The following is a 21,765-nucleotide window of genomic DNA, read 5'->3' as shown; positions in this document are numbered from 1 at the left end:
CGAGTTGTGACATGCGAGGTGAGCGAAGGCCGCCCTGGCGATTGATATACGCCACAGTCGCAGTGCTGTCGGTGTAAACAAGCACGTGCTTCTGACGCAGCGTCGATCGGAAGCGACGAAGGGCCAGAAGCACGGTCAACAACTCGAGGCAATTGATATGCCACTGCAGCTGAGGTCCTATCCAGGAGCCCGAGGCTGCTTGCCCGTTGCATATAGCACCCCAACCCGTGGTGGAGGCATCTGTGTGCACCACGACATGCCTGGAAACCTGTCCCAAGGGAACTCCGGCCCGAAGGAAGACAGGGTCTGACCACGGGCTGAAAAGGCGGCGACACTGCGGGGAAACGCCAATCCGAAGTGTGCCACGGTGCCATGCCCGTCTTGGGACTCGATCGTGTAACCAGCGCTGAAGCGGTCTCATATGAAGCAAGCCCAGCGGCGTGACCGCGGCTGCAGCTGCCATATGCCCCAGGAGCCTCTGAAAAGTTTTGAGAGGGACCGCTGGTTTGTGTCTGAATAAGTCCAGACATCTCAGCACCGACTGCGCGCGCTCGTTTGTGAGGCGGGCTGTCATATTGATCGAGTCCAGCTCCACACCGAGAAAAGAGATCCTCTGCACTGGGGAGAGTTTGCTCTTTCCTCGGTTGACCTGAAGGCCCAGATGGCTGAGGTGCCGGAGCACCAGGTCCCTCTGCTCGCACAGCAGATCTCGTGAGTGAGCTACCAAGAGCCAGTCGTCGAGATAGTTGAGAATGCGAAGCCCCGACTGCCAAAGAGGGGTCAGAGCGGCTTCCGCAACCTTGGTGAAGACGCGGGGAGAGAGGGACAGGCCAAATGGGAGGACCTTGTACTGATACGCTCGGCCTTCGAAGGCAAACCGAAGAAAGGGTCTGTGACGAGGAAGGATCGAGACGTGAAAGTACGCGTCCTTCAGGTCGATGGCTGCAAACCAATCCTGGGGACGAATGCAGGTTAGCATGCGTCTCGTCGTGAGCATCTTGAACGGCAGCCTGAGAAGGGACCGATTCAGAGCTCTGAGGTCCAGGATGGGTCTTAACCCACCGCTCTTTTTGGGCACGATGAAGTAGGGACTGTAAAACCCTGACTTCATCTCGGCTGGAGGGACTGGCTCGATTGCGTCCTTCGCCAGTAGGACTGCAACCTCCGCACGCAGGACAGTGGCGTGCGTGTCCGAATGGACAGTAGTAAAATGGACACCTCTGTACCTGGGCGGACGCCTGGCGAATTGAATCGCATAGCCGAGACGTACCGTCCGTATCAACCACCGCGAGGGGTTGGGGAGCTGAAGCCACGCGCTCAACCGGCTCGCTAGCGGTATCAAGGGAACGTTGACCGACGTGACCGCGGTGGGGCAGCCTAAGGGGGCGGGGGGAAGGGGACTGACCCCAGAGAACGCTGAGTTCTGGGGGAGAGTCTGGCCGCGAAAAGCAGCGCTTACCTTCTTCCCTGGATCCCGCGCTGGCGATGCCGGGCTCCGAGTCCGACGTCGAGGAGTGTAAGTTCTGCTCGAGAGGGGAACTCGGGGCCGAGGCCCCAGAGGTGAGGAAATTTGCTCTTTTTGTGAAAAAGTGGGTACCGCCGACCCGTAGGCCGGCGGCGATGTTAAGCTCTGTGTGCACAGAAGCTCCCGGCCCTCCACCAGGAGTGGGGAAGTTGATGTCACTGTCCCCCGAAGAGCAACCTCCACCACCTCTGGGTTGCCCGCATCAGGGACGCCTCGCAGGTTTCTTGCGGGGGGTTTTCTTAGCCGGTCCCTGAGAGGCGGGCGGCGCCGCTCTCCTGCGGCCGGCTCTGCGCCGGGTAGCCATCCCGGCTTCGTGACCCTCGGCGGGAGCTGGAGTTGACCTACTGGCCGCAGGGGGGCGCCCTCGGCGACGGGCAGGCGGAGGCGGGGCCACCGGCGGCGGGATGTTGACTTCGCGGCGGGGCAGGATATGCTTGATGGCCTCCGTCTGCTTTTGGACTGCCGAGAATTGCTGGGCGAAATCCTCGACAGTGTCGCCGAACAGGCCGCTCTGGGAGACGGGGGCGTCGAGAAAGCGAGCTTTGTCGGCGTCCGCCATCTGAGCCAGATTGAGCCAAAGGTGTCGCTCCTGGACCACGGCTGTGGACATCACCTGACCAAGAGACCGCGCCGTGACCTTCGTCGCTCGAAGAGCGAAGTCGGTGGCGGCGCGGAGTTCCTGCATCACTTCTTGATCAGGACCACCCTCGTCCAGCTGTTTCAGCGCCTGCGCCTGGTAGACCTGTAAGGTGGCCATGGCGTGGAGGGCAGAGGCAGCCTGTCCAGCAGCGCGGTAGACGCGGCCCGCAAGGGCGGACGAGCGCTCACACGCTTTGGAGGGTAGATGCGGTCGGTCCCGCCAGGTGGTGGCGCCACGCGGGCACAGATGCACCGCGACAGCGCGCTCCACCTGGGGAACCGACTCGTATCCCCGGGCTGCCCCGCCATCGAGGGTGGCGAGGGGGGAGGAGCTGGGGCGGAGACGCGATGAAAACGGCGCCCGCCAGGTTTTGACCAGCTCCTCATGCACCTCCGGAAAGAATGGAACGGAGGGAGGGCGCGGCGGAACCGCAGGCGCCCCCCTCAGGAACCAGTCGCCAAGCCTAGAGGGATCGGGAGGAGGTAGATCTGACACCTCGAGGCCGATCCCCCTGGCGGCACGGAGGAGCATAGCCGACAGCTCAGCGTCCATGTCAGCCGGAGCAGCAACCACGGGAGGGCGCTGGCCCGGCGAGATATCCGCCTCGCCGTCAGACTCACCCTCTGACGCAGCGACAGACATCTCTTCCTCTGAAAGAGCGCCAAAGGAGATGCTCGGCCCGGATACCGGGGAAGCATACTGCTCTGGCCACTCAACGGGGCCACGCTGGGGTGCAGACGGTCGCGGGGCTTTGGAAGCCGGCGGCGCGGTCTGCACCGTAACCTTTAAATCCCCCCTTTGCCTCGCCACGGCGGCCGAAAAGCACTGACGGCTTAACGACGGGCCGCGGGGCGCAGAGGGGAGCCGTCTCGCAAAAGAGCGGCGGTTTTTCAGCGTGACCATGGTCATGCACTCACAATGCTCGCATGAACCATCCGTGAACGCTGCCTCAGCATGCTCTAAGCCCAGGCATGTGAGGCAGTGTTCATGTCCGTCCTCAGAAGTGAGGAAACTGCCACATCCAGTAGCGCACGGCCGGAATACCATCCTGAAAAGGACGCTTCACGGCCGTGAGAAATTGCTCTTATAGATCCTGGTCTGCCCAGGGAGGAACCGCGGCACTCTGTGCACTGCTGGGGCTGCTCGCTGGAGCGCAGGAGGCTTTTAATGGCCGTTAAAACGGCCGCCCGCAGGATACCGCTGACGGCTGCCAAAGACACTCTTTTAGTCAATCTCTTTTAGATGGCAGCACGTCAGCGGAGAAGAGCTCAGGAACGTTGTCTTTCTTTTCTTTTTAGTTGAAGTCTGTAGGCTCGAGCAGAAAGGCTCTGAAAGCAAAAGTCTAACTGAGTGATGCGCGCGGCCATCTTATATACCCGTATGTACGGGGCGTGGCCGCCGCGCACGTCCACTCGCCAATTTGCAATTGGCCTTTTGATATAAGGCTCAGAGATGATCGGTCTCTCAAGCGAGATCCCATGTAACGTCGAAGTGATTCGACTGAAGGGGAATGAGAATGTTTTTTCATATATGATTAAGCTACTGACAATTAACTAACAAAAAGTGGGTATAGCATGTAATGAAATTAGCAAAATATCTTATTGGACTTAAAATAGGCTTAATTTCTTTGTTTTTTTGTGACCTAGACATTTTCATGAATTCACCCACCAATAAATGTGAGGATTTAATGGACAACAAACAACATTTCCATGTACAGCAACCAAACGGCTCCATTTGCCTGTGGCTGTGTCCTGTATCTGTCCATTAGAATCTCTGCTGCACTTGAACCGTGTTACGAATGTGCTCTAAAAGGGGTCGACCGAATTCACCCCCAGCCACACAGCAAGTATGAATGAGAGATTGACAAATTGGACTGTCTAATTCAGATTTTTTTTTTTTCTGTCTAATGCATCATTAACTGTTAGTAGGTCAGACATTGAGGATTGTTTAGGAAAGCAGCCCACATTAGAATATTCACCGGCACTCACGTTATGTGAGTAAATGCATTACGAGAATTTCTGCAGTGCCATTTTGTCTTTTTCCCCATTTATGTTCTCTAGCGTTTTGCGGTATGTTTTTTATTATAAAACTGGCTAAAGGTGACATTTTGAATAAAGCCTACAGTGAAAAGACTCTGAAAGCTTTTCATGTTTTGTTCCTTTTAAACTTGAAGGAAAGTAATAAAGCAGAAAAGCAGTGGAAAACTGGTGGAAAACGGGAGCTGGAGCCTTTTTTCTGCATGAAATGAAACAGAACAAAGAACTCACATTTTAAAAGAATCATTATGAAATGAATGGTTAAACACCTGCTGCAGTTACTGGTTATGTTAAATTAAAATACCTACCTAATACATATTAAGAATATTTATTAGGCTGTGAAATACAGTCTTATTAAAAGGTAAATTATAGGGTGCTGGATCTCTCAACTCGTAAGTTATTTTTAATTATGCTAATTTCATGTTTCAATCATGCAGACCAGTTGAAGCGTTTTCATTAGTGCTTATTTAAAAGGCTTGCTGTTTTTCGAATTCAATATGTTGGAACCCGTTTAACAGTTGATCTTAAAGGATTAGTTCACTTTCAGAACAAAAATCACCCCCTTGTCATTCAAGATGTTCATGTCTTTCTTTCGTCATATTTTAATACTTTAAGGTTGCTTTGACGCAACTTGTATTGTAAAAAGTGCTGTATAAATAATCTTGACTTCTGATAAAGAAATTATGTTTTTTGAGGAAAACATTTTAGGATTTCTCTCCATATAATGGATATAGATGGTGCCCCCAAGTTTGAACTTCCAAAATACAGTTTAAATACAGCTTCAAACGACTCTAAATGATCCTAGCCGAGGAAGAAGGGTCTTATCTAGCGAAATGATTGGTTATTTTCTAAACAAATTGACAATTTATATATTTTTTAACCTCAAATGCTCGTCTTGTCTAGTCTCTGCGATGCGCATACGTAGTATGTGTGATCTGGGTCAATACAGTTAGAGTTTGTCGAAAAACTCCCATCTTGTTTTCTTCCCCAACTTCAAAATCTTTCTGCATCGCAGCAGAAGTACCGAACCAGTGTTACAAAGTGAACGTACAAAGAAGTTCAAACAGCCTTTACAAAAAACAGGTAGGACGATTTTGAAGTTGAAGAGTTTTTCGACATACCCTAACTGTATAGACGAGACAAGACTAGCATTTGAAGTTAAAAAGTATATAAATTGTCAATTTGTTTCGAAAATAACCGATCGTTTTGCTAGATAAGACCCTTCTTCCTTGGCTGGGGTTTAGAGCCCTTTGAAGCTGCATTTAAACTGCATTTTGGAAGTTCAAACTTGGGGGCACCATAGAAGTCCATTAGATGGAGAGAAATCCTGAAATGTTTTCCTCAAAAAAACATAATTTATTTACGACTGAAGAAAGAAGTCATGAACATTCTGGATGACAAGAGGGTGAGTACATTATCAGTACATTTTTGTTCTGAAAGTAACTAATCCTTTAGTTACAATCAATAAATTGAGGTCAACATGGATTCACCCTACTTTAAATGAATGATATATTTAGTCATTTAAGACTTAAAAACCAATACTTAAAGCCAAACATGATCTATCATTATTTATTTATTACAGTTTTGTGTAATTATAAGCTGGCACAAAGAGAAAAAACTGAGTTGTTGTTGGTTTTTTAATCTTGCAGTGCATTTCATGATTTTGTAATGTGAAATCATTTAGCATGTAATTCCAGGGTTGGTTTAACTGCTCATATATTTGGGGTTTAATTATAGCTCTGCACCCTGTGGTTTCATCTCTCTGATTTCTCAGAGCAGGAGACGTTTGTCTCTCAGTCAGCGACTCACTGTTTGGAAAATAGCTGGGCCACCATGGATCAATACACCACCAAGAGAAAGACTCCTAGCGTAGTAATCTGGGTCTAGCTGCAGTGGCCCATATTGCTTTATTTCTCACCAATTCTCTCTTCCAATATCATACCATAGTGCCACACTTGAGCTGTTCTGTTCATTGTGTTTTCTCTCCAGACAGAGTAACCTGCTGTCAAAGATTGCCTACCGTGTTGCACAAACTGGAGATGAGAAAGTGGTCTTGTATTACACCAACAAGAACATGTGGATGTCAGTATTCTGGATTTAATATAAATTAAGCCTAATCAGCGTTATGACGATTTTTATATTTTTTCTTTAAAAAAAATGTGGAAGTCAATCTGTAAACATGAAGAGTATAGATATAAACAATATGCATGTTAAAGGAGACCTACAGTGCCTTGCGAAAGTATTCATACCACTTTGATGTTTTATGTTGCTGCCTTAGGTTAAACTGTTTTAAATTACTTTTTTACACATTGGTCTACACTCCATGCACCATAATGACAAAGCAAAAACAACTGTCACAACTTTATGAATTTATTAAAAATAAAGAAAAATGAAATAAGTGCATTGCATAAGTATTCATACCCTTAACTCTGTACTTAGTTGAAGCACCTTTACAGCCTCAAGTCTTTTTGGGTATGATGTGACAAGATTTGCACTTCAACGTTTGGCAATTATCTGCCATTCTTCGCCTCACCTCTTCACCTGTCAAGCTCTGTCAGCTTGGATAGGCTCTGCCAGACATTTTCAGGTTTCTCCAGAAATGTTTGATTGGGTTCAAGTCCAGGCTTTGGCTGGGCCACTCAAGGACATTCACAGAGTTGTCTATAAGCCACTCTTGCTGTGTGCTGAGGTTCATTTCCCTGTTGGACGGTGAGCTTTCTGCTCAGTCTGAGGTTTTGAATGCTCTAGACTGGGTTTTCATTAAGGCTGTCTCAATATTTTGGTGCATTGAGCTTTTCTTGTACTCTGATGAGTTGCTTAGTCCCTGCCACTGAAAAACAGCTCCACAGCATGAGGCTGCTACCAGCACACTTTACTTTTGAGATGATAGCCTACTCTGCAGGTGATGAGCAGTGCCTGGTTTCCACCAAACATGATGCTTGGAATTGAGGTTCATCAGGCCACAGAATCTTGTTTATCACAGTCTGAGTGTCCTTTAGATGCTTTTTTTGCAAATTCCAAGTGTGTTGTCATGTGTCTTCACTGAAGAGAGGATTGAGTCGTGCCACACTGCCACAAAGCCCGTGGAGTGTTGCAGTGATGTTTATCCTTCTGTAAGTTTCTCCCATCTGCATATATGATCATGGAACTCAACTAGAGTGACCATTAGGTTCTTGGTCACCACTCAGTTTGGCCAGGAGGCCAGCTCAAGGAAGAGTCATGATTGTTTCAAACTTCTTTTATTAAGTGCGCTCCTCATTTGGGAGTCACACGAATGCTCCTCACGGTCAAAAGTGACCGGACACCTGAAACTTAACTTTTTTTTTCTTCAGTAAAACCAATCTAATCTATTTTTGTTCCATATTATTTTTTTCCTTTGTATTTTTAAAGAATTTTATGGTACTAATGATTATTTGTGCAATAATTATGGTCGATTTTTTCCACTGAAAATAGTAAAAAAAAAAAAATCCTAATTTTTAAAAATTATTTTTTCAATGAATGCAGCATTTCAGATTAAAATAGAGACTAGGCCTTTCAAATTCATTTTTTGAAGACAGATTTGCACCACCTGGTGGGAGCATAGAAAGAAAAATAAGCAATTTCACAGTGTAACCACTAGAGGCCTGTATAGACATCCATAGAGATGCTAGTGAATTCCCTATTTGTTTTAGACATAATTGCTTACTTGTATAATAAGTAATGGACTTTAAAATATATTCAGACATTCTCAAAGAGTACTTTTTGTGAAGTTTTAGATATTTTCTTCTTATAAATAATGATTTCAAATTAATTTTTGCATTATGATTATAGTCAATCCTAAACTGCACTGCACTGACAAACCCAAGAGGCAGTGCTTGCTTCTCATCGCTGTTCACTGCAGATTTCCCATTTATTTCCAGTGTGTGTCAGCTTTGCCCACTGCTGTGAGCTTTTTTCTGCATTATTACTGAATTATTGAATTAATTTCACATACTCCTAAAACTTTGCTTTGTTACAGACAGCAGTTTATAGACGTGTGTGTGTGTGTGTGTGTTTATTTTACACTCTTGATGTTTTAGAGTGTCACCACTTCACTGCTGTGAGCTTTTTCTGCATTATGACTGAATTATTGAATGGATTTCACATATTCTCAAACGTTTGCTCTATTACAGACACAGTAGTTTTATTGATGTGTGTGTGTATAAGTGTGTGTGTGTGTGCGCGCCTGTGTGTGACTGGATGTGTCTAAATCACACTCCTGATGTTTTATAGTATCATCCCTTCACTGCTGTGTACTTTTTTTTTCAGTTTTGTGTCTGATTTGTCGATTGTGCACACAGTTAATCTCTGAATTGCTGTGTTTTTGTCTTTTTCCCATTCATTTCCTATGGTCGGTCATTTCTGACCGAAGAGCATTAGTGTTACTATTTTTTTTACGCCCACTTAGCCTTTTCGAATCATGTCATAATTTTTTTTCTGTGTTCACATTCAATGTGCCATGAAAGTCACCAAGTTTCATATCATTCCGATCAAGCTGTGATTAAAAAAAAAAAATCAAAATGTAAAATTTTCCGGTCAGAAGTGACCGAAGAGCGCACGGGGTAACGGAGCCGTGATTTTGCCAAGAAATCTTTTGTTGATCCTGGATCAACATGACTGTCCCAAAATATAGACTTAACCCAATCCCTACCTCTAAACCTAACCCTACCCACAATTTTGTTCCTAAAATCAGAAGGAAATGATAGCTGATTAACAAGAGTGTAGAAGCACCTAACCCTGATCGAAAGCCTAAAACTGAGATTTGAAAAGTTATCCCTTAATTCTGATTGGTTGATTGGAATGTTGTTCCAGGATTAACAAGGATGTAGATCCAAGAACATGTTGTACTTGGTGAAATCACATTCTGTAAACCTTCAATGCAGCAAACTTTCATCTGAACTCTTCCCCAGATGTGTGGCTTGATGCAATCTTGTCTCTGAGCCGTACAGGAAGTTTTTTTTATTTTTTTTATTTTTTTACCTCAGGGCTTGGTCTTTGCTCTGATATGAATTTTCAGACCTTTTATTAAGACGTGTACATTTCCAAATCATACCCATTCAAAGGGTGATTTAAAGCAGTTTAGCTAAAGGCAGCAACATAAAATGTAAACAAAAAGGAAAAGGCACTGTATGTGCCCATTTTTACAATATAGTCTCAGGTGTCCCCAGAATGTGTTTGTGATGTTTCAGCTCCAAATACTCTACAGATAATTTATTATATCATTTTGAAAATGCCTATTTTCAGTGGAAGCAGAGACACGCTCTTTTCATTCATGTCTCTTTAAATGCAAATAAGCTGCTGCTCCCCGCCCCCTTTTCCAGAATAGAGCTGTGTCTTTATGACGTTTACACTAGTGTGTTTTCGTTTTAAAACGTATAACTTTTTCTACGGTTATGTCTGTCGTTTACAGTACTCTGCCGTTCTTCAGACACAGCTTTAGTTTGGAAACTCCGGGGTAGCATCTTAGTGTAAACTGACCAAAACTGAGAATTCTGAAAACGATAGCATGTCTGCCAACATTCACTCTGTGCATCCTTGACTATGCAGCCAACAGTTAGCATGCTTTGCTCAAACATTTGCCATGGCATTAGAACTGGTACATCGCTATCGCTTGCGAAAACAAAATGGCGGTGCTATGGGTGGAAACGTGTAGATTTAAGGGCGGTAATATTATAATAAGATCCCTATAGGGATGGGACGATAAATCGATTCGTGGATCAATTCTGAGATCTTCCGAATGTATTGCAATTCTCTTTGAAATCGATACTGAGCTTAGATTCTAAAAGCATGTGGCGCTCTAATCTAGTCTTTATCCGCAAAATTTCACTTCGGCTCAGAATTCTTATATGACGCGAGATTAATCTAAACACATCCCACTGTGAACACCCTTGTAATTCGCTTCAACTTTTTAGAAATGTATGAATGATTATTTTAGGTGCAAGTGCGTGTAAGGATTTGGAAACAAGCAGAGCACGGCTGTTTCTAAAGCACGCAGTGCCATCTGCTGTTCAAAACTAAGCTCAGAATTGATTTGTGAAAGAATAGCGATGTGTTCGGAAAATCTCAGAACCATCCCTAAGGATCCCATTCCTACGTCAGAGGGGGAGCGAAATCTGTGCGATTTGTTTTTTCACATGCTTGCAAAGAAAGGCTTACCAGAACAAAGATACTTGGTTTTCTGGGTTGGTAGATGCACTGGGGAGCTGATTATGGCACTTCAACAAGTCTTTTTTATGATGATAACAATAAGAGTTTCTAAGCTTTCGAAGCTTTGAGTGTAAAGTTATATCCAAAAATACTTTTTTATTTTTATGTTTCCTATTCTAGTTTTAGTAAATTTGTTTTAGTACATTTTAAATGTCTGTTTTTTTTTAATTATTATTTTTATTTTAGTTTAATTATTTTAGTACATCAAGTTTAACTGAAACTGAAATAAAAGTTTTTACTTTTTCTTTTTACTATTAATTTTACATTACATAAACATTTTTTACATTTGAATAATTTGTTAATTATACTAATCCTAAACAACATCTAAAATGTAAAAAAAAAAAAAAAAAAAAATACTGTAAAATGGTGAAAAAAACTGTACGACTCTACAATATACAGTCAAACCAAAAATTATTCAGACACCAGATATTACTTTTTATATTTTTTACTAGTGGGTGCAGGACACTAGTTCATTTATGAAAGTGAGGGCAGCAAAATAAAGTGTGACATATTATACCCAGAAATTCTTCATACAGTGGACTACCAGTAAAACTGATAAAAAATTTTGATTTGCCACTTTGACCTGACCATGTTTTTTTACATACCTTTCTATCAAAGCTATCTGACATTATCAAGATGAATTTGTTCTGACACAGCTTAACTCTTGAGTTCTTGTCATATTTTGTTACCATTTACTAAACTATAGCGAATGAACTATGATAATATGAGAAATGTTGAAGGTCTGAATAAATTTAGCTTTGACAGTAGTTAAATAATTGTACCACTCTATTGTGTATATATAAGTTTTAAAAAGAAAGTGATTTTATAAAAGTATAAACTTTTAAATCCTTCATAAATTTGCCCAATTCACTTCTATTGCAAGTGCCTTGTTGCAGCCTTGACTTTTTGCTTTTTTAAAGAATGAATTGAAATTATTCTGCATTGCAATCAACAGCATGCCACAAATGCTGTTGGATTAACAACTTTTGAACACAAAGTATTCCTTTAATTAACCTTTTAGCTATTTACCAATGTCATTTAAAGCTGCATCATTTGTCTGTTTTTAAAATTAAACAAACTCCATTATTGTGGCCAGATCAATTAAGATAACAACCCTGTTATTACAGGAATGACTTTATCTTGAAAACAGATTTCCCACTTGCTGTTTTTCAAAGTGACACTATGATTTCACTACAGGCGTTAGCATACAGAAATAAATCCGGCCCAATTGTTATGCTTCCCCCTTAAGATGGACAGGCATTTCAGCATTTATATACCGAACAGTAGCTTTTGCAATAATTCAAGCTATAATAGGCCGCCTCATCACTCACAGCTGTGCAGCATATCTGCAAACATTTGTGCATTCAACAGCAATGCCAACTTGTCAGTCATCTGGGGCGCATTAATGCGACGGCTGCTTTAACAGTCCCGACGCGTGTGTACATTTGCATGACTGACAGGTGCAGCGCGGTCATGGTCAACCATGCGTGGCCTCCTCCTGTGCTGCCATAATTACACCTGTACGCGTCCTGTACACCTCTGACACACTCCTTTCCAGACTGACCACAAAAATAATAGATGTTGGGTTTCTATTTCATTTTTATATGCTCTCTCTTGCCTTCACGCTGCTGCATTTCTTCTGGATCCTTATGCATTCCAGCTGGATTCATCTAAAAATATTTCAGTTTTGATAAATGTGAGAAAGCTCGATCTAAACTGAAGAATCACAATGCATATTAATTGTCATTCTTCTGTTTTAACAAAAAATGTTTATTGTTCATGTTAAAACATTTAAAATCAGTCTTATAATGAAGTACAATCGTTTGCACCTTTTATCCTCTGCGTAACCTTTTCAGCAGTGTGTCAGCATTTGGGAAATTAAAATTATCTTTAGAAAGAAAAATAAGAGCAAAGCAAAACAAAGTCTGCAATAAATAAATAAATAATTCTAAACATACAACAATCGTGTTTCAGTGGGAATAATAAAATATTTAAATAAAACAAAAAACAAAAAGATTTTAAAATAATGTACTTTGAAATTAAACTTGTTAAACATTTCAGTATAATGTCCTTAACAATTTCTATAAATTATACACTCCTAAAAATAAAGGTTTAAAAGGGAGTTTATAAAAAAGGAAAATACACTGTAAACCATTTCCACCTGTTTTAACTTCAAAACTTCAGTTAAGTTTATTTCTTAAATGTTTTACTTTTTAAAGAAGTTCACCAGAACAAAAAAAAAACATAATTTACTCACCCCCTTGTCATTCAAGATGTTCATGTCTTTCTAAGAAATTATGTTTTTTGAGGAAAACATTTCAGTATTTCTCTCTATATAGTGGTGCCCGCGAGTTTGAACTTCCAAAATGCAGTTTTTTAACGCAGCTTCAAAGGGCTCTAAACGATCCCAGCCAAGGAAGAAGGGTCTTATCTTTAGCAAAACAATCTATAATTTTCTGAAAAAAAATTACAACTTTACTTACAACTGTACTTTTTAATCTCAAATGCTCATCTTGTCTAGCACTGTTTGAACTCTGTGTATTGCGGGTCAAGACAGTTAGGGTATGTCGAAAAACTCCCATTTCATTTTCTTCTCCAACTTTAAAATCTCCTTACATCACTGTACATCACCTTTTTTGTAAAGAGTGTTTGATGATCTTGCACGTTCACTTTGTAAACACTGGGTCTGTATTTCTGCTGCGATGTAGGACAATTTTGAAGTTGGAGAAAATGAGATGGGAGTTTTTCGACATACCCTAACTGTATTGAACCGGAATCTGTGAATTTTTGTTCTGGAAGTGAACTTCTTCTTTAAGCAAATCATCTTGGTTGTACAAGTCATTTCAGAATTTCATATAACTTATAAAAAAACATAAGTTACCATAACTTAGTGATCATATCATTGTTTTAACAGTGAACCTTCCTGCACAGTTCTTGAAAATAACCATTATTTTCTTTATATTTTAATAATCTAAAGATTTTTTCCACTATAAAAGAGCCTTTGTTGCCGTTAAAACCCAGGAGGCACTGGTTGACGTTGGACCCCAGCGACGGACAGACATTGCATTTTACTTAAAGGAACACTCCACTTTTTTTGGAAATAGGCTCATTCTCCAACTCCCCCCAAGTTAATAAGTTGATTTTTACCGTTTTGAAATCCATTCAGCCGTTCTCCTGTTCTGGTGATATCACTTTTAGCATAGCTTAGCATAGATCATTGAATCCTATTAGACCAATAGCATCGCGTTAAAAAATGACCAAAGAGTTTCCATATTTGTTGTATTTAAAACTTGACTCTTCTGTAGTTATATCATGTACTAAGACCGGTGGAAATGCAAAGCTGCGAGTTTCTAGGCTGATAAGATTAGGAACTACACTTCCATTCCGGCGTAATAGTCAAGGAAGTTTGCTGCCGTAATATGGCCGAAGCAGGCGGAGTATTATCAGAAATGAGTTCCCAGCTAGTTTAGCATTTGCACATGTGCTGCGTGGTATTACTGCTCCTGCTTCGGCCATATTACGGCAGCAAACTTCCTTGACTATTACGCCGGAATGGGAGAGTAGTTCCTAATCTTATCAGCCTAGAAAATTGAAGCTTTGCATTTCCATCGGTCTTAGTACACGATATAACTACAGAAGAGTCAAGTTTTAAATAGGACAAATATCGAAACTCATTGGTTATTTTTGAACACGATGCTATTGGTCTCATAGGATTCAATGATCTATGCTAAGCTATGCTAAAAGTGATATCGCCAGAACAGGAGAACGGCTGAATGGATTTCAAAACGGTAAAAATCAACTTATTAACTTGGGGGGAGTTGGAGAATGAGCCTATTTCCAAAAAAAAGTGGAGTGTTCCTTTAAAGAATGAAATCAGTATTTGACGTTGACTTAACGTTGGATTTTGGTTACACAACCTAAAACCAACAAAATATCAAAGTCAGCTGACGTCAGTACTGGACATCAATTAAACATTGACCTTAGACATTGAATTTACATTGAATTTTGGTCACCCGACATCACAACCGAAATTTAACCAAATATCAACGTCTTATGACGTTGCATGCCTGCTGAGAAGGTTCCAAGGATGTTGAACTTTCTTCATAGAACCATCAAATGCTAATAAAGATCCTTTATTTTTAAGAGTGTAAAGGTCATTAAAGGGGTCATCGAATGCAAAACTGACTTCGATCGCCATCGTGGCGACTCAGGTGCAGGGGAAGACAAGAATGTCTCAGATTGAGTGATTGAGGTGTTGTTGGATGTAATAATGAACATAGCAGTCGTCATTTACTCCCGACATCTGAGCCACTGAAGACGCAGGGGATTAACGTTACTTTCGTTTTTGAAAGGAAAGCGCCGATCCCGATCTTCATATGCGTCTATGTTCGAACAAATCGTTCCTGATGCAGCTTCACCCACAGCAGAAGTGAGTATAAGGGTTTTTTATGCATCTTTGCAAATGGCCTTACTTAATAATGTGCTAGTTACGTGGCTAAAGTAAACATTACAGCTCGTCATCCCATGGCAGAGAGGGGCGTGGCGAGCAGAGCTCATTAGCATTTAAAGGAACATGCAACAGAATAGCTCACTCTAAAAAAGGCTGATTTTGACTAAATAAAACCCTTGATAAATTTTAACCAAATTATGTTATAGACTTCTCATCAAGACCCTAAAGAATGATATCAACTTGTGGAAAATAGACATCCGATGACCCCTTTAATACACTGGACATCTTTGGGTAAGTAAACATGAATCAAAAAATTGGCATTGTTTTTACTTTCTTAGTGCACTTTACTGTGAACAGTTGATCTCTTTGTTATTTTAAACAGCCTGTCTTGATAATCTTTCATCAAAATGAACCCAAAAAAGAGATTACCTTGCAGTTCCTGACATAGAGACCATTTTTACAATCTAATCAATTCCAATTGGGTAAACCCAAGTGGCACCTGTCTGTTCTCTCACCGACTATCCTGTTTCACTCAGAAATGTCATATTTCTTAAATAAAATAACTTGCGAATACTGCTTTACATTGTCTTTAGCACAATTTTTGTCACACATACTCTAGAGCTCTTTGATCCGCCACCATTTCTCATTTTTCCTATACGCCGCATAATACTAAGAACTCCCAGTGATACTCAGTTGATAAAGGTTTCTGAAATATGGATGCGTACAGATGATTGAAATGCCTTTTGTACCTAAAGAAACAATGAATGTGCAAAAGAAATGGATAAAGCATCAGTTCTTCTTGGACTGGAGTCTCTCTCAGTAAGTTCAACACGTAAAGCTCCATTCACACGGCAACAGGAATTAGCCAGCGATCCGTCTGAGGCAGTTTGAAATCTTTTGAAGGCTCTGGTGAGAGTCACGTCTTCTGCGATCGGGGAAAGGCTGTGGTTGCCGTGCTGTTTCTCGGTAACGGCGGAGGACTCCAGTCCGGCTGGTAGAAATGGATGTTGAATGTCCGTGCCCAGTTGGCAAAGACTCGCTTCTCTGTGATGAAGCGATGGTGGCTGCCTCGCCGGCCTCGCTCGTGGGAGATGTACATGGCGCATTCGTCCGGACCCGTCGGTTCGTAGTAGTGATACGGGACAGAGGGGTGCTGAGACTCCCTGTTCACAATGAAAGCAGAGATTAAAATGGGGACCGTGGTAAGGTAGCATTACATTCCCGATTCCCAAATTAATCCTGAGCTAGATATTCGTTTTCAAGGCAATTAACCTGATTTGGTTCAGAGAATAACTGGCTTTAAGGGGAATAAATTGATTTTATGTAATACATTATGGTTGCAAAATGGCTGGGGGGAGAGGTCATGTCTCAGCAGGGAACCACAATGAATCATTTAATTTTCGGCTCTCTGTTATTTTTCTCATAGCACTGGTACACAGCAGGGGCTGCCGTGACAATTTAACCCACTGTGCAGGGAGAAAAGCCTGAACAAACATGCAGATGGATCAGATCTTTGACCACATTTGACCATCTTTGATTCACAATACAATTTAAACATGGAAATGAACAGAACGTTTTATGAGTGTGAAACACTGCAAGCAACATAATGTTATGAAATATTAAATGTTATGAAAAGAAAACATATTGATTAAAAAATGTTTGTTTGATTAACTGTAAACTTGAAGTCTTTTATCAGTTATCAGTTTAGATTACATTTTTTATCTAATGCTTTTTAAAGTTACTCATTAAAAAACACTAATCATTCATTACCATTCATTAAATACACTACCAGTCAAAAGTTTTTGAACAGTAAGATTTTTTTTGTGTTTATTTGCCTGTTTATTTGATCAAAAGTACATTTTTACTGTTTAAAATAGCTGTTTTCTATTTGAATATATTTTAAAATGTAATGTATTCCTGTAATTTCAATGCTGAATTTTTAACATTATTACTCCAGTCGCATGACCCAGAAATAATTCTAATATTCTGATTTGCTGCTCAAAAACACATATTATTATTATTATTATTATTATTATTATTATTAAGGATGAAAGGAAGTTCAAAAGAACAGCATTTGTAACAATATAAATGTCTTTATCATAACCTTTAATCAATTTAAAATATCTTTGCTAAATAAAAGTATTAATTTCTATAATTTCTTTCTCAAAAAAAAAAGCTTTTGAATGTTATAGTGTATAATGTTACAAAAGCTTTTTATTTCAAATAAATGCTGATCTTTGGATCTTTCTATTCATTAAAGAAATCAAAAGACTCAACTGTTTTAAATAGTATTAGTAATAATAAGATGAAATGTTTCTTGAACAGCAAATCAGCATATTAAAATGATTTCTGAAGGATCATGTGACTGAAGACTGGAGTAATGATGCTGAAAATGTAGCTTCGATCACAGGAATAATTTACATTTTAAAATATATACAAATAGAAAATAGTTATTTTAAATAGTAAAATGGTTTTTAAAAAATGTGCTGTTTTTTTCTGTACTTCAAATGCATGCAGGCTTTAAAAAAACATTAAAAATCTTACTGTTCAAAAACTTTTGACTGGGAGTGAACAATCTTTAAATTAATATCCATTTTATATACTGTAAATATTGCAATGCTTAACTTCACTTTGTATCAGTTTGCAACAATTTTATTTTTAATTTAGACACATTTTATTTTTATTTAGACAAAAATAGTAATATAGTAAAAATAGTAAAAATAGAATTTTATAATCTGCCTTTCATTGTTTTATGGCTATAACATGAAATTAAGTTGTTGTTGTTTTTTTTCAGGAAGGACACATTAAATTTATCAAAGGTTTCAAAGAATCATGAAAAAAAAATGTATTACAGTTTCCATAAAAACATTAACCAGCAGAACCAGTTTCAGCTGTTATAACAGAAAAATGTGTCTTGAGCACCATTTTAATTTAAATCACATTTTAAAAATGTATTCCAATAGACAACAGTTCTTTTAAGCGTACGTTTTATATTATTTCTGATTAAATAAATGCAGCCTTGGTGAATATATGAAACTTTCGAAAACTTAAAACTAGCCCAAAAACATCGGAAAGAGCAGCTTTTCACTAGAGGTCTCAAACCTCACTGTGTGCTAAAACCCAAAAGCAAAGCAGTGAATTCTGACTTACCTACAGAAATCCGGAGGCACCATGCCGTAAACATTGATTCTGTCACAGAGCTCTAAGGCAATAGTCATTGTGAACCAGCCTGTGCTTAACCACGAGTTAGAGATTCTCCTGAAAAGAGAAACAGAGAAAGAGTGTGACTGTCTGCTGAAAACAACACAATGAATACCAAACTGCGAGGCGTGCTGTAGTTAACATTCCAGAAGATATTTCCGTTAGTAATTCCACACACGCAAGCACAAGATTCTGTTGCGTTTAGAGTGCTGTCCAGCTGTCAGGATCATTTCTACAACTGAACGTTATCATCAACAGCTCATCAGTTCTGCCAACCTGCCGTCTGACATGAAAGCCCTAGTGAATCTTTGACAAATAACACATTAATAAAGGAAAACAAACAGCATTAGTGAACAACAACCCGGACTTGATTGATTAGAAGCCTCTGATTACTGTTAAATTATCTCAGACAACAGAGCATCCACTGTCTGGCAGATGCAACGTAAATAATCTCTCGTGCATCTGATAGAATATACAATGGAATTAATCAACATCTAAACTGTAACCTCTGCACAGTAAGGGGCCGTTTACACAGAACGTGTTTTTGCATACTGCTACAGTGCTTTTCCATTGTTTATTTTTTTATTTATTGTTCAAGAGCCGCATCACATCAAGTTATTTATAGTTAATAGTTAAAATAGTTATAAAAAATAAAAGAAAGTCACAGCAACAGCAACAACTTTGCATCTCTGACCAACACACATTACATAAATAAGTTGAGTGAATTATTCAGTGAGTCACTTGTTTTATTCCTAAATAAATTAGTGTTTTAGAACATATAGCTGGAGTGAATGATTCACTCATAAAGACTCTATTAGTAGTAGCAATGTTTCCGAATCTGAATAGCAAAGCAAATGGCTTGTGGAACCCCTAAAGGGAATAAAAACGAGATGGGAAGAAAAACATATATTACAATGCTTTCTTTCACAGTTATATCGTTTAGCAATTATACTGTATATAAATTGCGGGCATCAGGGAGCCACTATAAATATGCGGGGCATTGAAATCACTCTTGAATGCACGCTCGCTGTTTACTTTCACTTTCAAGATTCACGATCAAACATACTTTGTGTATACTTTGGAGTGGCAGTACTTACCACACATTTTACTAGATCAAATGTTTGTCAGTAGTGTTCAAGATCTCAAATTGTATGTACTGTAATGTAACGGGCTACCGCTAGCAAGTGGCTAACCATGTTTAGTGGCTCTTTATTACACGGCTCTTTGGAATGCTCGATTCTGATTGGTCAGTTGAGACATTTGCAGGTTCGTTCTTTTCAAATAATCACCGCTCCAAAGTAATAACGCATAGCCGGTACTACTTATATGTTTAAAATCCCTCCGTGCCAACAAAGATTACCGTTTGGCGCCATCTTGTGACAAACACTGGACAACCACAATTAACAATGGAAAATTTCGACATTAATCTATTTAAATTGTCTTACTAACGTACATAGTTTGAATGTTAGTCATGTGGTACTATATCGTTTCGCGGAAGGATAAAAATGTTAATTTAAAACAAATATGCCAATAAAAGGTTTCAAATTCATATTCATGTCCAGTTTTTTCCTTATGTGGCAAGTAGCCGTGTAATAAGCGGGATAATGTACAGGCAGCCGGTAGTTATCGCGAAATAAGCCCCTTCAGTGTGATACAAGACCCTCCGCTTCGCGTCGGGTCCTGATCACACTGTCGGGGCTTATTTCTGCGATAACTACCGGCTGCCTGTACATTATCCCTTACGTAGAACACATTATTCATTTTCCGTTCTTTTACGAATATGGATTTACTTTTCGGGCACATCCCTAATGAGTAGGTACTTGTTTTGAATAAGTCGTAGCCAACCACTAATTATTTCCTGAATTAATCAGTGTTTTAAACAAATTGGTTAGGTGATTAATTCAATGACTCAGCCAATTATCGTTACCCATTGGTGACCCAAATCCCCAGCCGTGTATAAACACAGACAAATGATAATCACAGTTGCTGGGGTATATGAGCACTCTTAGAATGCCACTCAACCAATTAAATTTCAAAGACAAGAACTAACTGGTTTAGGCCAATAATTCACATCAGTAGCACTAGGGATAGGTGATATAGGCTTAAAAATATATCACAATATTTCTGGTATTTATTGCGATAGAAAAATCAATGACGATAAATCAGGGAATCCTATATGTCCACTAAGAGACAAAAGAAACTGTTTCTTTAGAGAAAAGTGTTATATTTTCTATTTTTACCCAAAATATGGTGTCGTGAGCATTACTGAGTACACACATACTGTAATGTTTAATTCATACTGTAAGACGGAGGGCTTGCGCAGAAACGCTACATATGTATAGCAGAAGTAATGGCACTGAAGACGTTCCAGGAAATCCCTAATAAGGACAAAGGTACTGTATTCAGTTATTGCTGTAACTTTAGCTGAATAAAACTTGATGACATTAAACATACAATTGCGACAATATATGGTTTGTCTGTGTTCTTCAAGCAATAAAATAATATTATTTCTGCATCATTCTGTAATATGAAACCACGTCTGATTACAAAAAGTTATTTCAAACACTTGAATATTAAGTTAATTTGGAGAAAAAGCTCTGCATGGTCGCACACAGAAATATGTCAACAACTAGACTTTATCGTTATTATAATGAAAAGACTACAGAAATTCTTATTGTGGGGAGAATTTTTACCGGTATATTGCAAACGATAAAATATTGTCAATCTCTAAGTAGCACTTTACTTAAAGCCTTTTATAATGCATTATATCTTTTCAGAAAGTTAAATTTGGGCAGGAGGCCAGGGTTACACCCCTACTCTTTTTCGAAGGACATCCTGGGATTTTTAATAAGTTCTGACTGAATGTTGTTGTGCCACTTTCTATCGGTCGCTATGAGGACGCAGTTTGAGTTCCCTCGAAAGGGAACATCTCAGTTTATGCATGTAACCATGGTTCCCTGAGAAGGGAACAAAACACTGCATCCCCATAGCGACCACTAGAGGAGGCAGTTCGAGTTCCCTCAAAGGTAAATACTAGTTTATGCCGGTTACACCCATAGACGTAGCTCATACATGAGGCTGTAAGCTTCCCAACCCCCTATAGATGTAAGGCTACCTCTATACATCTACACTAGTTTTTATTTTAAAATGGTATTTTACAATAAAAACAATCCTTGTTCATACCGCTGTTTTCACTGCACTACAGAAAACGCATATTATGTGACCATTCTCCTTAAGACAATTTATAAGATCACTACACCTGCTTAGCATTTCTAATGTAAACATCCTGTATTGTTAAGAAAATAAGCAGAAGTTCATGAAAATCACATACAAATTATAAACTGTCGTAATCATGTGTTTTTTTTAGCTTTATGTTTCATCTGTAGAAATGTTTTCCTGGGTTTCAGAACTAAAATGGAAGTGTGATTGATGTTCGTCATCGGAAAAGACAGGGTGGGTTATGAACACATATTATGATTGACATATAAGCAGCGAATGAGCATCCTCTGAGTCAGAACAGCGATTGCGGAAGAGAAAACAGTCAGACTGTGCTGGAAGCAGCTAATGCTCATCAGATCACATAAATCAATGGAAAATAAATAGAAATGATGAAAAGCTATGCATTTTGAAATGAAAACACTAGTGTAAATGTAGTCTAACACTGTCTACACAGCTTGAGGCTGTCTAC

The 21,765-nt window shown here is 40.0% G+C and overlaps 1 protein-coding gene across 1 annotated transcript in view; it reads right to left on the bottom strand.

Moving 5' to 3' along the window:
* Positions 1-12,181: 12,181 nt before the first annotated feature.
* st6galnac5a (ST6 (alpha-N-acetyl-neuraminyl-2,3-beta-galactosyl-1,3)-N-acetylgalactosaminide alpha-2,6-sialyltransferase 5a) overlaps positions 12,182-21,765 on the bottom strand; it is a 49,871-nt gene continuing 40,287 nt past the window's right edge. Inside the window, exons 4-5 of the mRNA XM_073848805.1 lie at positions 18,027-18,134; positions 12,182-16,039 (exon numbers count right to left, since the gene is read on the bottom strand). Of these exons, the coding sequence (XP_073704906.1) occupies positions 15,793-16,039; positions 18,027-18,134 (355 nt within the window). The 3' untranslated portion in view covers positions 12,182-15,792. The remainder of the gene's footprint in view (positions 16,040-18,026; positions 18,135-21,765) is intronic.

This window comes from Garra rufa, chromosome 10 (assembly GCF_049309525.1).
Source record: "Garra rufa chromosome 10, GarRuf1.0, whole genome shotgun sequence".
NCBI lineage: Eukaryota > Metazoa > Chordata > Actinopteri > Cypriniformes > Cyprinidae > Garra > Garra rufa.
This window is presented reverse-complemented; position numbering and strand designations above follow the sequence as displayed.